Source organism: Antedon bifida, chromosome 1, assembly GCF_963402885.1.
Source record: "Antedon bifida chromosome 1, ecAntBifi1.1, whole genome shotgun sequence".
Lineage (NCBI taxonomy): Eukaryota > Metazoa > Echinodermata > Crinoidea > Comatulida > Antedonidae > Antedon > Antedon bifida.
The window spans coordinates 21810737-21826474 of record NC_136226.1 but is presented as its reverse complement, the minus strand read 5'-3'; the positions used below and the strand labels follow the sequence as shown (position 1 = coordinate 21826474).

The following is a 15738-nucleotide window of genomic DNA, read 5'->3' as shown; positions in this document are numbered from 1 at the left end:
AAGAGCATCAACAGAACTGTGGCAATTTATGGTTGCAGATACTTCAACCTAACAAGGTCATATTTATGTAACTCAACATCCAGACACAACTACATTTCCGATAATAAGGGGGGGGGGGAGGGGGGAAGATGAGAGTCTTTTATTTAATTTTTTTTTTCTTAATTTCACCTGGAAAAATACTTATTTGGTTATGTTAAAAATCAAATTTTATTTATTCAACTGGATGTATGGAATATATACAACAGACATGCCCAAACACTCCACACCGCCCATTTCTATAAAAAGGAAAGAAATGTTCCCTCGCCTGTATATGCCAATTAAAACAACCCTATGTACATGAATAATTCAATTGTGTAGATACATACTGTAGGCATATTCTTCACAATTATCTCCAGTATACCCTAATGCACAGGAGCATGTATATCCATCGATTCCATCTGTGCAAGTTCCTTCATTTTGACAAGGATTACTGCTGCACTCATTAATATTGTTCTGACAATTATTTCCTTCATATCCTGGCTCGCATATGCAAATATATGTTGATCCAGACACCTAAAGTAAAATTAAATTAAGCGAATGATGTTATCAATAATTGTTTATATTAATACAGTGTTTCAATGTAAAATAATAGTACTAAATCCATAAACACAAACTCTATCTAGTGTTAAAAACTCCAACCTGACATCTTCCATTAACGCATGGGTTGTTGTCGCATGAACCACCACCTGTTGAAGTACATCCATTAGATCCTTCACCATTTCCAGTATATCCAGGTAAACATGTACATACCCTTCCAGATGGCACTCCTTTAGTCAGAAATAGAAAATAATTGAATATATATCTATATATACAGTTCTGCGGAACATATCATCTCGAAACCTAAGCTGCACTGATGAGATCTAAACAGTACAATTTCAGTTGGGGCAACTTTTTCTCATTCTCACAGATTTCCTCATGTTATAGTTTCAAATGAATTAATACATTTTTGTTCTGTGCCTGTAGTGTTTATATATATATATATATATATAAACACATCAGGCAAAGAACATTAATTCTAAACCGCCCGGTGATATACTGAAATTTAATTAATTAATTTGAAACGATAAAGATGAGGAAATCTGTGAGAATGAGAAAAAGTCGCCCCAACCGAGACTCGAACTCGGACTGTCTGCTTGATATGCAGTTTTCCTAACCATTAGACCACTGGGGCTTTCATGGTATTGTTCAAACTTGGATAGCGACTCTTTGACACTTTCGGCATGGTACGGCAGAACAGCACTAGTCCTCATTTGTACGCACGCGCACCAGAGATCATAGGCACAGAACATGAATTCTGTGCGCACAGTGATATACTGAAACTAAATTAATTAATTTGAAACAATTAAGATGAGATATATATATAATAACTGTTTTAATAACAGTATTTAACATTTATTAGTAAATGAGCAGGAGCAGATGGAGGATGTTGAGGTATGGGGAGTGGAGAGGTGAAAGAGTGTTATGGGCTGGAACCCTAAATCTAGACACATTTGATGATTTTATTTCCTTACCTTATAATATAAAATGCATGTTCACAATTTGAAACAACAATGAATATATTTGATTAGTGCCCATTAATAATGTTATTTGAGGATTTAATTTAATTGTGTTTGTTGTCAAAATCACCCACAATAAAACCATCATAATTCAGATGACCTTATAGATAAACAGCAACAGGTTTGACTTGTAAAACAATGACCCAAACTTGTTTGTATCTTAGTGATCCTTCAAATCATTTTAAAATACAACCTGACCTATTCAAATTCAAATGTGTTAAATACCTAACACCCTTTTTGTTATTTAAGGAAATATAATAACAGACACAAAGCTCGATAGTGTAATGTTGATATGCTACACATAAAAAATAATTATAGACAATGAGTGAACAATTTATTTTGTCACATATGACAAAGTTTTGTCACATACAGAGACTGAAAATTTAATGAGCAGCTAAGTTATGACTTGAAACACACGCCTACATTTTTGGCCAAAAAATAAACACCTTGTTAAATCTATTTTTTGGAGTAGATATCACAGGAGTAGATATCAAAGAATTAACGTAACTTTAACGAACCTTGGTTATTAGTACATGTTGCATATGGACTACAGCCACCATTGTCTTGAGAGCACATACCAATGTAGGTACATGTCACACCATCCCCAACATATCCTGTATAGTTTAAACACAACAACAAACAATTAAAACAAGCAAAATTACCATTACTAGATGATTACTTACATTGCTAGACCATTTAGTTTGTGCCCACAGATGGCATAGTAATTTCAGCATTTAAAAAACTGGCTATTTCAAAAGTATCGCAGGGCAATAATACATGTTGTTGACATGAACGAATAAATAGACAGTGATTTATGTACTCAACTAAAATTAGCAACCTGGGAATTACTTCCGAAAGAGAAGTTTGTGTCAAATTTAAACAAACTTAATTTGTGTTTTGCATGTAACATTAGGGTTGAGGGATGGGGAAGAGGATGGGTGCAAAGAGGAACAATTTAAAAATATATTCTTTATCCATTCTGTAACGAAATATTAATTGTTTTACAAATAATATACCACTAAACACAGTAAAACATTGCGATTTAATACTTTGTTGAAACTGTCACCGTCATAGTCGATTGAAATAGTACAGTACATGTAACGATAGTCTTGGGTTCTAGACGGTGTTTTGACTTAATATTAGTAAAAAGATTATTTTGGCACATATGGCATTTCATACATATACATTTGAGCTGGAACACCGTCTTGGCAAACACGTACAAGTCACATGGTTTGTCACCAAGAATTCTTGGTGCATACGATTATCCGGTTGCGCATTCGTCCCATCACAAAGTCGCCCAAATAAAAAGTCGCCCCTTACAAAGTCACCCCTGCACAGTCTCCCAAGCCAAATATGGTATGATAATCTACGTCATTCTTATCGGATGTTTGTGGTCTGCAAATCGATTTGTATACGCGTCTTACAAGTCTGCGTTTCAGGACAAAAATCGACACGCCGACTGACATAACAAAATACAGACTTTCGGCAAGTCTAGTGTCAAGTGTGCAACCAACCGTGAATCAATCACGTGATAACCGGAATATTATCAATTTTGAGGGGATCCAAGTTTTAACTAAATAAACGCTTTAATTACACAGTACTGTAGTTGAGACACGTTTTAAATAGTTATCACATTTTGAAACACTCTCATAATTAATGGACTCAACCAATGTTGATCTGCTGCAAAGAACAACAGATCGTACATCGCACGAGGTTGTTGAGGCGGTGCTTTTTGGTTTTACTGTACAGTACTACGATCCGATTACAAACTTGTTAAATGATTTAAAAGGCATGGATTCGCCAAGCAAGTAGGCCTATACGTTTAAAAAAAAAATTACCAAAGATTGATGTAAGCTCTATTGTTCAAACTTGTTATTTATATAGCGATAATCCACCCGTTCCGGCATGCACGCTAGGCCTGTAGGCATTTTAATGTTATATATTTAATGCCAGTGTAATTACGTATGGAATAATATGTTAACTCGCGTATTTTGTAGCATATAACACGGAAATAGTTTATTTCGATCTTGATTGTTGTTGCTTATAATTAGCTAGAGCCTCTAGGCCTAGCAGCACTAGGCCTTTGCCTAAAAAAGCTAGGCCTACGTTTATTTAATAAACCTATTTTTAAACTTTGTTGAAACAATATTTATAGCTAGCGTGAGCCTAGGGTGCTATGAAAAGTGTTTTTAAAAGTCTTTTAAGCATCATTTGTGCAATTTTTTTATTATTTTGCCGGCAACACATTTTTGGTCTAAAAAAAAAAAATAAAATAAAATTTTCCTACCGACGTACCCATTTTTGGGATTTACCCAAAACGTGGCCAACACAATAAATTTTTTTTTTGGCCTTGTGATGCTGTACTCGAACTTGTCAACCGGTTTTCAGCTATTAAAAACAATTATCGTAGGAGGAGGTTCAAGGTTCAGACAACACTAAATATAGAATAACTAAAATATGTAAAAATTAATATCAGAAGGTTTTGATATTTGAATTGTTGGTGACCAAAATACTGACTAATAGACATTGGCACAAACAAAAAAAACAAACTTACCAGCTGGGCATGGTCCACATGTTCTAGAGCCTTGTGTGTTTGTACATGTAACATACGGAAACTGTGAACACCCTCCATTATTTGTATTACATTCATTAATATCTGCACACTGATGTCCATTTCCAGTGTAACCTTATAAACAATGTTTTTGAATTTTTAGATGCAAAAGCAAGTCCATCTGACACACTAAATGTTTTGGTAGGGCCCTACATGAGTGCTTCAAATATTATGAACTGTTTAAAATCTCATAGGATCAATTAATGTTCTCCATTCTTAATTACTGCGTTGGGTATTTTAAAGACACTAGACATGCAATTTTTGACATTTTGTAAAAATAATGCATATATATATATAACTTTAAAAACATTAAACCAGGTCATTTCTCCTCTTAAATGTGCGTTCGAAGATTGTCTTTCCTTTTTTGGCAGAATCCGTTTGGTAAGACCTGGTATTTTTTCTGAAAAGTTACAGTTCTTTTATTTGTTTACCCTTTCATGCAATCGATTGAAGTGGGTGCATCACATCGCATCACAATATGAAAATATCAATCCGTGCGAGATGCATGTTGGGATTTATAGCGGGCCGCTAAAATCATAAGAATCATTTTTAACAGTTTAAAGACGAAAAAAATTATCGCAATAGGTCTATATGGTATTTATTTTAACATAAAATGTACTTACGGTGTGACCTTATTAGGTTAAAAAAAACCTAGGTCTAGTGTCTTTAAAATAGGCTCAATTCTAGTTAACCAAAAGTTTTATCCAACTCAATCATAATTTTGAAAACCCTAATTTGAGAATTTCACCTCGATAGTAAAGGTTAAAGTTTCTTACTAAAATCATAGGGCTTAAATAATTAGAAAAACACATTTATGCTATAAATACAAATATTCTTACCAGTTGGACATGTGCTGCAATAATACGATCCTTGTACATTAATACAAGGAACATATGGATCACTGGAACAAGGATAAACCCTAGCTTGACATTCATCAACATCACTTGTACAGGCTGGGTTGGCAGCATTTGCAGATTGCTGCCATCCTTCGAAGCATATACAATCATACTTGGCCTAATAATAAAGAAAAATCATGTTGCATAGATGAAGCTGGGAAGACATAATATTGAAACAAAAATGGAGGAATCAAATAAGTGATAGCTACAGTAAAAGAGAATGAATAAGAATTGTTTTTTTTTACACTAGAACGTGCATTTCATATAAACTAAATCAATATAACAATAAATATAGTTTGAGTCATATAATTTTCTCCTGCATCAGAACAATATTGAGAATTGAGAAGTATTTTCTTTTGGATGATCCAAAGGGAATAAAACCGTAAAACTATAATACTATACAGAGATCCAGATGAACCTTTTATACTAATATTGAGAAGTATTGTTTGACACAATTTACATAATTATCATGCACCAAAAAAACATAATAAAGAGATAGACTCACCTGACCAGGTACTACTCGATTCAAGTTAACACATGTTCCATGTCCACAAAGTTCAGTATTAGATGCTGTTGTACAATCATCATATTGAATTGTGCATTTTGGACCATACCAATTGGGTGCACATGAACAACTATGATAATGACAATTTCTTTTATTTTCTTACATAAACAATGTTTTTACATAAACAATTTTAAAATGAAAGTAACAAATAAAAATATTTATTTTAACCAAGAAAAGGGGAAATTCTTGAAGCATTTAAATGCTTATAAAAGAACAAACCCATTTAAATATTGCCAATTTCATTAAATAAACGAAAATCAGCTCTTAAATAATAATTCCAAAGGTTTTCGAACAAAATACAACACTAAAGGCCTGTTCCTGCTGAGCAGGAATAATATTTTTATAATCGATTATTTTTGGGCAACAGAAACGGCGCAAAATGACATAACCGATTAAAAACTGATACACATAAAAACAAATATCATCCCTTTCTTTATTAGGCTACATATAAAAAAATACTTATTTAGCATCACATCCTCAAAAAACGGAAGGACGGAAGGGTTTTTTTTTCCATACAAATTAATTGTACATTATGGGAGGGGTTAACCATCAATATTGAACTAAACTCTAGCCATCATTCATTGAAAAACATTTGGTTTGGCATAATTCACAGAAAATTTATAAAACACATTTTGTTGTATATAAGACTCGTGCTAGTCGTTCACCAAATCACTAACAGCAATTGGGGAATCCTGGCAAATAAATGTTGTCCTCTTCGCCAAATTGGGGACTGTATTTTGCCTCCGCTGGACATTAAAAAAAATCCTTCAAAGCTCATGGTAAAATCAGTCCTGTGATTACAGAATACGTACCCTGATTTTATGTTCCTTGGATTTTACATACGCACAAAATTACCAATGATGTCATTTTTAAAAATCAGAGAAGGGCCAAGATCCAGGGGCAGGCGGTGACGATAAACAAGTATTTTTTATATGTGGCCTTACTCTGTACTTTTGTGTAATTTTATGATGTTCAAATTTACCAGTTTTCTTATATTGATATCTATTTTGGGTAAATATCTGTAGGTGAATTAAACAGAGCAATACCTATATAACATCCAGGGTTTCAAACTTCTTCAATTATTTACTGAATACTTTGTTGTTTTGAAATATTTCAGAGAAGATAAATATTTGCTAAAGTTTATGTTACCTGAAGCCTCCTTGTGTATTGGTGCAGGTAGCTCCATTTTGACAATCATCAGGACCTCCACTGATTAAAGAGCATTCATTTACATCACTACTGCAGGTTGTACCCTAAACAATTCAAAATTTCAATTATAAATAACTATTGGAGAAAATACATAGTCCATGGCCATGACCAATTTAAATTCTCCAATTTAAGTTGTAGAAATAAAGAGATTTCACATATCAGTTTTGCAAGCTATAAAAAATATTCTCATAATAGTCAAAGTATAACAAGATAATCAATTAATCAAATCATTCCATTTGTACGACATCATTCAAATGACAAGATAAGAACAAAAGTGGGAGGGAGGAGGGACTACCCAGTAGGGTGCTATTCCACACACTAGTTCATTGCCAAGACTGGCAACCACAGCACACTTTCTCTAGTTATATGGAAGGCATCGTTTTTTATTTTTTTTAAATTCCTTACATGATTTTTAGACTAAATCATTATATAAATAAAAAATAATAGTTGTTTTCATGAATATGTAGTGCAATGCAACAATAGCTACTGAGCATACATTATTGTACCACATTGCACTACTGTTACCTATTTATGAAAACAACTATTATTACAACAATTCTGGGTTATATAACACAATCTTTTATAATAATGAATTAAATAAGTGGTGATGTATTTGATTAAATATATATGCATTATTTATTATGCACATATTATTAAATATAATTTTAATTCATCCATTCTATTTCATAAATTATAAAACAATAAAAAAGAGTTTTAGATTAGTTTTAAATATAGAATCATAATGGCTTGCTTCAATTTTTTGCAGTTTGTTTATCATAATCAAACTTATTAGTGTACTCTCTGGAAAAATATCCTATTGATAACAAAATAATATTAGAATAAAAAGGGTATGCCTACCTTGTTCTCTTTTAACTCTTAATTAATTGTGTTTTGCTTTTTCTATTATTTTCTTGTTTTACTTTGACTATTATGACCTTTGTACATGTTTTTTTATTGTTTAGGGAATACGATTTATTTGATTTGATTGATATGTTCTTTGTTTTCTATATTTGTTCATTCTTTTCCTATGTATTTTGTTTAGGCCTAATTGTTATATAAACTTGGCGAATAACCATTGAATGTGATAGTCAGGATCTTTGTTTTTCTGTATTATTCTTTTTTTTTTCCAGCCACTTTTGTTTCGGAAGGTACACAGTACATTTTGTAACTTGATTAGAATGTACCAATTTTGCGTTTATATCTACGTACAATGTGCATTTTGCATTTCCATAGATAAACTAACTCGTTCAAAGTGATGATGACAAGTTCAAATCTACTTGTTTTTTAACATTTTTCTTCATTTTTAAAACAAAATTCTCAACTTTTCTTACTTTAACTTTTATATTTCTTTTTGGAAGGTCATGGTATGGTCAACTGCAAAAGTATAATCAATACTGCTATTTTTATTGTATTCTTTAACAACAGTGGTAGGTTATTCAAAGCTTATTTGTTTGAAGGGGTTTATGGCAAAGAGTGATATGATATTGTTAATATTTAAACAAGTAACTTAAGAACTGTAAAATTACCTTCCAGTTACTGGTACAGTAACAATAAAAGCCACTATACATACTGACACAAGAACCTCCATTTTGACAAGGATTACTTGCACAATTGTTCAATTCTAGATCCTTGGTAATAGAAAAACATGTACAACGTTATCACATAAAATAAAATATGATCAAACCTGAATTTAAAACACAAATTAGAAATGTATATTTACTTGTGATAATAAACATTTTTAAATGATATACTTTTTAAAAATTTAAACAACTTTACACAACATTTTATAAAAAAATAAAAGAGGCTGCTTATTTTCAATGACCAATTACATATTACATCAATTAAATGGCAATGATATGGTAATTAATTTGTTTCTGCTGCATCGTGCTGAATAAACTGTTTATTTCAAACTAGATTTAAAATATAATTTTTATATCAACTGCATTTCTAGTAAATTTGTGCTCTCAAAATAACTGTTTAAATCAGTTGGTGGTAGTTAGCATTACATAAAATGCAATGGGCTCTGGTGGTCAATTCAAAGGATATAGTATTAGGTTCAATGTAGATAGTGTAGTTGATTCAATTTCATACTAGGCTGTCAATCAAATAACAGTTATTTTCTGTTGCAGCTAAACGTTAACAGCGATAACCTGTTAAATTGGGGTTAATTTATTTACACTTTTAATAACCAGTTATTTTTTTTCGCAACAGAAAAAGGACCTATGTAAGGTTACCATGAGCATAACGTCATGATTTTTGTAATTCTCTGAAAAATAAAAAAAAAAGCTAATATGAAACTCACATTCTTAATACCATTAACTTCAGATTGGAGGTCGGACATCTGAAATGCAAATTGTAATCAGATTTTAAACATTGTAAATATTATGAGATCATAGAGTAATTTAACAACCATAGAAAACGCTGGTTATTGTAGAAACAATCGTAGAAACCAACAATTCAACTGCTTATGTAAATTCTAGCTAAATGTAGAAACGGCCAATAACGAATGTGTTCACAGCAAATGAATATCATCATTAGCTAATTTTACCTGACTTTCCAGAGTACTTAATCGAGAATCAAAGTCTGGTGGAATTGTAGCACCTCCGTTGTTTTCAAGGTTAGTAACCCTGGCTTGCAATGATGTAACATCACCTTGTAGTTGGGTCACCTGATCACTCACATCTGGAGGAGGAGTTGTACTTTGTAACTGCTTAATTGCTTCTGAATTTTCATCAATCTATTTATAAACAATATATATGCAATTAATTCCACAAAAAAAGTACTACAGTACTAAAGATTCATGGTTTGTAAAATGTTACTTATACCCCTTTTACACCGCCGAGCTTATAACAAACCTGTGTCGTGTCCGGATAAATTTCTTTTTCACACCCGATTCATAACACGGGAATGACACGGGTTGCGTGTATTTACACTGAAAAATTCCAACCCGTGTATTTCAATCGGAATATCGCCCTCTCACGCATGAAGAGACACCATAGTGGATTACCACCTATCTGATAGGACAGTGATTAATTCACTATTGGTAATCCTTGGCCACATTGCCTAAAGACATAAAATAAATAAATAAAATAGTAACGGTCTGCTCATTATACCTCCCACAATTTTGTTTTATGGCAATACACACAAAAATTAAGTCTGAAAGAATAATATCTTGAAATAAAAATGAATAACAAATAACCATAAGTTTAATTTATTGAATAAGCGAATAAACAAAATCAATCTTATCCTAATTTTATGTAAATTAAATACTATAGTGAGCGAGGATAGTAAACAAACGGGTAAAGATACGCTGAGTGTTTTACACCGCAAACACGGGTTCATCCCGGGTACGTCCCGGGTTGACTTGACGCTGAATACATTCCGCATCACTTACTCGGGTGATTCAGCGACCCGGGTAACTTTTTACGTCGTTTACACCGGCCTACATTTCCGCATTTTTGCGTCCCGGGTACGACTCGGGTTATACAATTCCAGATCAACTCCGCATTTTTACTGGCGGTGTAAAAGGGGTATTATTCCATAGATGTGTTTTTACAAAGTTTTGATGTTTAAATATATCTTACGTCCCTTTAAGTCTTGATCGTGGGCTAGTCAATCAAATAACCACTCCTTTAGGCAGTCATATTAAAGAGAGCGGAAGCATTAGAAAACAGTTATCACATGGGCTAAAAAAAAATGTAAACCCGGAGGGGGGCATGCGCACATCCCAAAGCACATCTGGGAAGAGAGTCTAAATGGGAATTTGTAAACTCAGACATGGACATGTGCTCTGGAAGAAGTCATACTGTAGCTTCATTCGCACTTGATTAAATTATGGTAAGATTTTACCATTATTCTCACTTTGGACTTTCTACTCAGTTAATTTCACCCTCGATCAGTGTAAAACTATCTGTTTTATGAATTTGTGAGAGAAATTTGATTAATTTATTTTATTTATGAATAAAATGGAAAACATTAAATTTATTTTACATTTAAGCTAATTCACTGTCGTAAGTCTGGGGTACAGATGCTACATGTTAATAATAATTTCATGTCAAATATTGAAAAATGTATATTGTGGTATACCGCCCATGTAGTCCCCTTCTCGCACACAATTTGATTTACAATACAATTGGCACTAAAAGAAGCAGCTTGTTAATCGTAGTTGTCCAAAGCTGTAGTTGTCCTAGAGGGTAGTTGTCCTAGGGAATAATTGTCCTAGGGGATAATTGTCCTAGGGGGTAATTGTCCTAGTTGTCCTAGAGGGTAGTTGTCCTAGGGGGTAATTGTCCAGGTGGTAGTTTTCCCGGGTGGTAGTTGTCCAGGGGATAGTTGTCCTAGACCATAATTATATTAATCAATAATTTTCCCCTGGAAACTATTAAAAAACACATAAATCCACACACACTGGTAAATATTCAAATAAAGTGGTTAAGAGATTATAAAGTAACATGTGTTAAACTAGCTTCACATAAGTAAAAGCAATTTGTGAGCATTGCTTTAATGCTTAGGCAAGATGCAAAAAATGGAAATGTAAAATATCCCTGCCTGGTCTAATGCTGTTCACAGACCAAAAAACTCATCCTTGAAAAAAATTCAACCTCATAAGTACCAGCCTAGAGCAAGTACCAATGGCCTTCCATAGTAGAGGTCATGCAGTAGTAGTACCATAAATTCCTGGTAGTCCAACAGGTAGCAAACAACTTCTGGTTCAGGCATTATTTATGTACAATACAGTATTTGATGACAGATATTGACTGCCTTAATTCCATAGAGAGATGAGCTATATTTCATCATTAAAATAAATAATAAACCATATGTTTTTTACTACTATTATGTTTAAATGTTGGTTTCAATCATTACTGTACATTTTAAATTAAGCAATCAATCACTATATTAATGTAATGTATAATATTATTATTAAACCTAATTGCTGGGTAATAAAACATTGTTAAAAAACCCTCTAATAAATCCTGTATATCAAATGGATTATTGATGCTATGAAAAAATAATTGATTTATATTGGTTGAATAAATATATCCCCAAATTTGAGGCAGCAGAAATGGCACAAAATTTAAAATAAGTTAAATGGCATCCAGTTTACACTGGTCTCTGCTTTGACTACACCGGTACTACAAGGTACACTGGAAAACACTACAAGGTACACTGGTTACTCTCAAACCATTGATCGGCTCGCGAGTAGTTCCATCATGTAAATATCGCTCAAGTGTGGATTCTATCCACAACAGGCAGCCCTCAATCGGCTCTCAATAGAATCAGCTCGTGAGGCTTGTGAACAGCTATTGAAAGTCACTCAAATTGCGGATTGCGATATCTTTTTTGTGAAAATAAAAGAAACAATTAAGTGAGTAAAATATTTTGACAGAAGTGGAAAGAAGTGGCCAGATTGAGGGCCTTTTTTAGCAGTGCTGTGCCTATACTAGGCTTACATGGGTTAGCTACAATGTATATAAACTTCCACATCGAGATCGGTGTAGACGCAATTTTCTTATCTGACACAATCTCGTTAACAACCCAATCGACTCGAGAGTGGCTAACCACGTCTAACAATTGGTTAGACATGTAAACAAGGCTTCAGCTTCATTTCATATCGGGAAGAGCTTAGCAGAGTGGTTTGATTTTCTCATACAGTAATTTATGGCCCGATGTACTTAACAACTCGTGGACATAACTATTGAAGTGATTGTGAAGAAATATACAGTAGTACTAGTAGCCAATTCAGTAAATACCTCTATTATCGTAGAGCTGGGAATGCATCATTGCACTCATAAGAATTCTGAGTCAAGATGAACCAATATTGAATTATTATTTACACTAAACAATTCAGATTCAAGATTCAAGAAATGTTTGATTGATCCACTTTAAAATGGAAATTTGTTTTGCTTGGAATAATTAAGAGAATAAAACAGCAAAGCAAAAATACAATTTGCAAATGGAAATGCTAAAATATTATTAAAATACTGTTAAAAAACTAGTCCTGTCTCTATCCTAAATTTATGGTTCCGATTATAATGACAAATCCAGCTAATCAGTGGGATTTCAAACATATCATGAGATTGTTAAACAAATCCAGTTTGGCTCACGAAGAGTCCTGACCATATTGACAAATCTTGTCTTGGTGGCGGTTAAAAACAATTCCTGTTCATCTAAAATCTGCACTAAAAGTTTGGCCGATGAGAGTAGTCCAAAACAAATCCAGTAAATCAACTGTCCCGATCATATGATAAATACTGTCATAGCAGCGGAATCCTGTTTTGGGATCCAGAATTAGCGAGATCCAGCTTAGCTGGCGGGAGCCAAACAAAACCCCAAATTAACTCTCCCGATTATACTGTCCTGATTATACTGTCCTGATTATACTGTCCCGATCATGATATGTCTCTTAACCTCATCCAAAACTTATGCTAAATAATTCAAATGACCTACTGGGAAACTGAAAAAATAATGAATATCCCGAAATTGCGATCCCGATAATTCATTATAATATGGGTTCTTTTATGGTAGTTTTCCACGATCATGCACTAGAGTGCAAAACTGCGCAGCAAAAACAATAACAGCACTCTGTGTTTGAATCGTCTGACAGATTATCGATCGCGCTAGGCGCTTCACTATTTCCCCAGTCTTCTGCATCGCAGCCTATTTAAAAAAAACACATACAACTTGTATATCTTGTCATTTCTGGTACAGGGGTGTTTTGCTAGGCCTAGGCTAGGCAGTGATTTGGTCGCCAATACAATACAATTTAATGGAATCACTTGTATAACAGTGGCACATGTTAGCTAATACCTAACAGAGTGTTGCTTACAGTGGTAGGCATAGTTCCTATGCTAGGCTTGGGTGTATTCAGCCTAAAAGGTATGGGAAAATAGTTCATAAATACATGTTATAAAACAAGTAACACACAATTTTGTACGTTAGTGGAGATGCAGCACACTCGGGTATTCACAATGTCGCACCAATGTAAATACCCTCGCTACATATCCACTAATGCATTATTTGTATACTATCATTTAACATCAAAGAATCAGGAAATAGTAAGCAAAGAAAATACAAACTATAGTAAATGGAATTGCAGTTGATGATCCCCCACAACGTATCAAATAGCATGATGAGAACGGCCTTTAATAATATCCTGGTTCATATAAACCAAAGGCAAATTTCAATGGATGGCAAGCTATAGTAATTGGATTAAATTCCCAAAATGTGTTCAATTGGGATCATGCTAACCATTTACTATTATATGGGAATCAAATTGTTGGGGGGAAAATAGAAACTTTTAAAACAAAATGTGTCATCATGTACAATAAACATAGAATGCTTATTCCAGCACATTAAACAAAGCCATTAGAAACAGTACATCAGATGATGATCAAATGATAAGCTTACAGAATATATCATTGTCAATGTGTAGGGATGTAACTAAACACATGTTTTGACCTTGGTGGAGACTTGTGTTTCTGAGGACTCTTGAGTTTATTTAGCCATGGGCATATACAGATGCTTCCATATTCTACCAAATCAGATCTCACCTAATATACAAGCATTTCCAAATTTTACAAAAGCAAAAAAAAAAGATAATTCAAAGTAATACAGGTGAATATAAATATACTGACAATATGAATATCAAGTAGTATTTACCTTTCTTATCAAATAATGAAAATGATATCATTAAAACTTTACCATATTGATATAAACAATACTGACCTATCTTTAATGGGCTTTGCAATATCATAAAGTTCTACTATCAGTATATAATGTCAATATTTATTATTTTGTAATGATTTGTTTTAATTTTTCTTTTCAGTATCTTTGTATTGAAATAAAAATTACAATTCTGCTTAATACTAATAGACCTGAAATGGTTTTTCAATTTTTTCATTTTTTTTAAGAATGATGTTTTAGGTGTTAATAGAAGGTATTGTTACAAAATATAAATTCTCCCTTTTGGGGTAAGCCCCATTTGAAAATCTAAAATTTTGCGGGTGATGTCACTTTGCAAATATATTCATATTCCTCCAATAAACAATTTGCAGTTTTTTTTGCCGGGGCCTAGGCCTAGTAAAGATTAGTTTGAGAGGTAGGTCTAGGCCTTCTAAATTTGAGTTTTATTACAAACCAAAGTACATTTAGGCACTCTATTTCAACATCATTTGATATTGAATAAATTAGTATTAATTTTAATGCTTCGCGTACCTTTCCAAACTATGTGGAGAGCCTCTCGACGGTTATTTTTATTCATAACTTTTAGGTGATCCTGTCTCATTGAATTACTTTTGTAATGTTTTTATGTCTTTCTTTGTACTTTTGACGAAATAAATGATATGATATGATAAACTATCGCACGACCTGCAATGCTTTTGTGTATGATGTGGAGTCATAAATATAGATGCTCCCGACGGCCGTTGAAATAGAATATTGTAATGGTGTATTATTTTTTAGAGTATTTTTCAATAATCAACTATACATTTTGTTTTTATTTGTATGGGCTTGTGTTAATTTGATACATTTAAATAACCTTTGTGAATTTCAGGACCATTTTAAATTTCAAAAACAAAAAACTGTACATTACCCTATATATATCTACTAGTACTACTCTATTTACTCTCAATATTCTTATTAAAGTATTAAGGGATTAAAATGATTTTAAAGACATTCACAGTTGTCCTTAATTTGAATAACAGAATTTACAGTATTTTGAGAAAACAAAATTTTAAGTTAAAAATATCAGCTACCATCAATAGTTTAATTATAATTTGGTGTTCTGTATAGAAAATGCATACAACTGTTTTAATGTACATGTAGTCATATAAATTATGTACTATTAAAGTGGAGCTCCACCCA

General features: G+C 32.8%; 2 protein-coding genes across 3 annotated transcripts in view; one reads left to right on the top strand and one right to left on the bottom strand.

Moving 5' to 3' along the window:
• The window catches only part of LOC144845837 (uncharacterized), a 339583-nt gene that overhangs the window by 129830 nt on the left and 194015 nt on the right, over positions 1-15738 (top strand). The gene's annotated exons all lie outside the window — the stretch shown is intronic.
• The window catches only part of LOC144845374 (cubilin-like), a 108135-nt gene that overhangs the window by 81835 nt on the left and 10562 nt on the right, over positions 1-15738 (bottom strand). For both annotated transcript variants that reach the window (XM_078702663.1, XM_078702673.1), the window contains exons 3-12: positions 9425-9613; positions 9179-9217; positions 8403-8504; positions 6817-6920; positions 5608-5737; positions 5046-5220; positions 4150-4281; positions 2114-2209; positions 679-806; positions 366-552 (exon numbers count right to left, since the gene is read on the bottom strand). In XM_078702663.1, the coding sequence (XP_078558789.1) occupies positions 366-552; positions 679-806; positions 2114-2209; positions 4150-4281; positions 5046-5220; positions 5608-5737; positions 6817-6920; positions 8403-8504; positions 9179-9217; positions 9425-9613 (1282 nt within the window). The remainder of the gene's footprint in view (positions 1-365; positions 553-678; positions 807-2113; positions 2210-4149; positions 4282-5045; positions 5221-5607; positions 5738-6816; positions 6921-8402; positions 8505-9178; positions 9218-9424; positions 9614-15738) is intronic.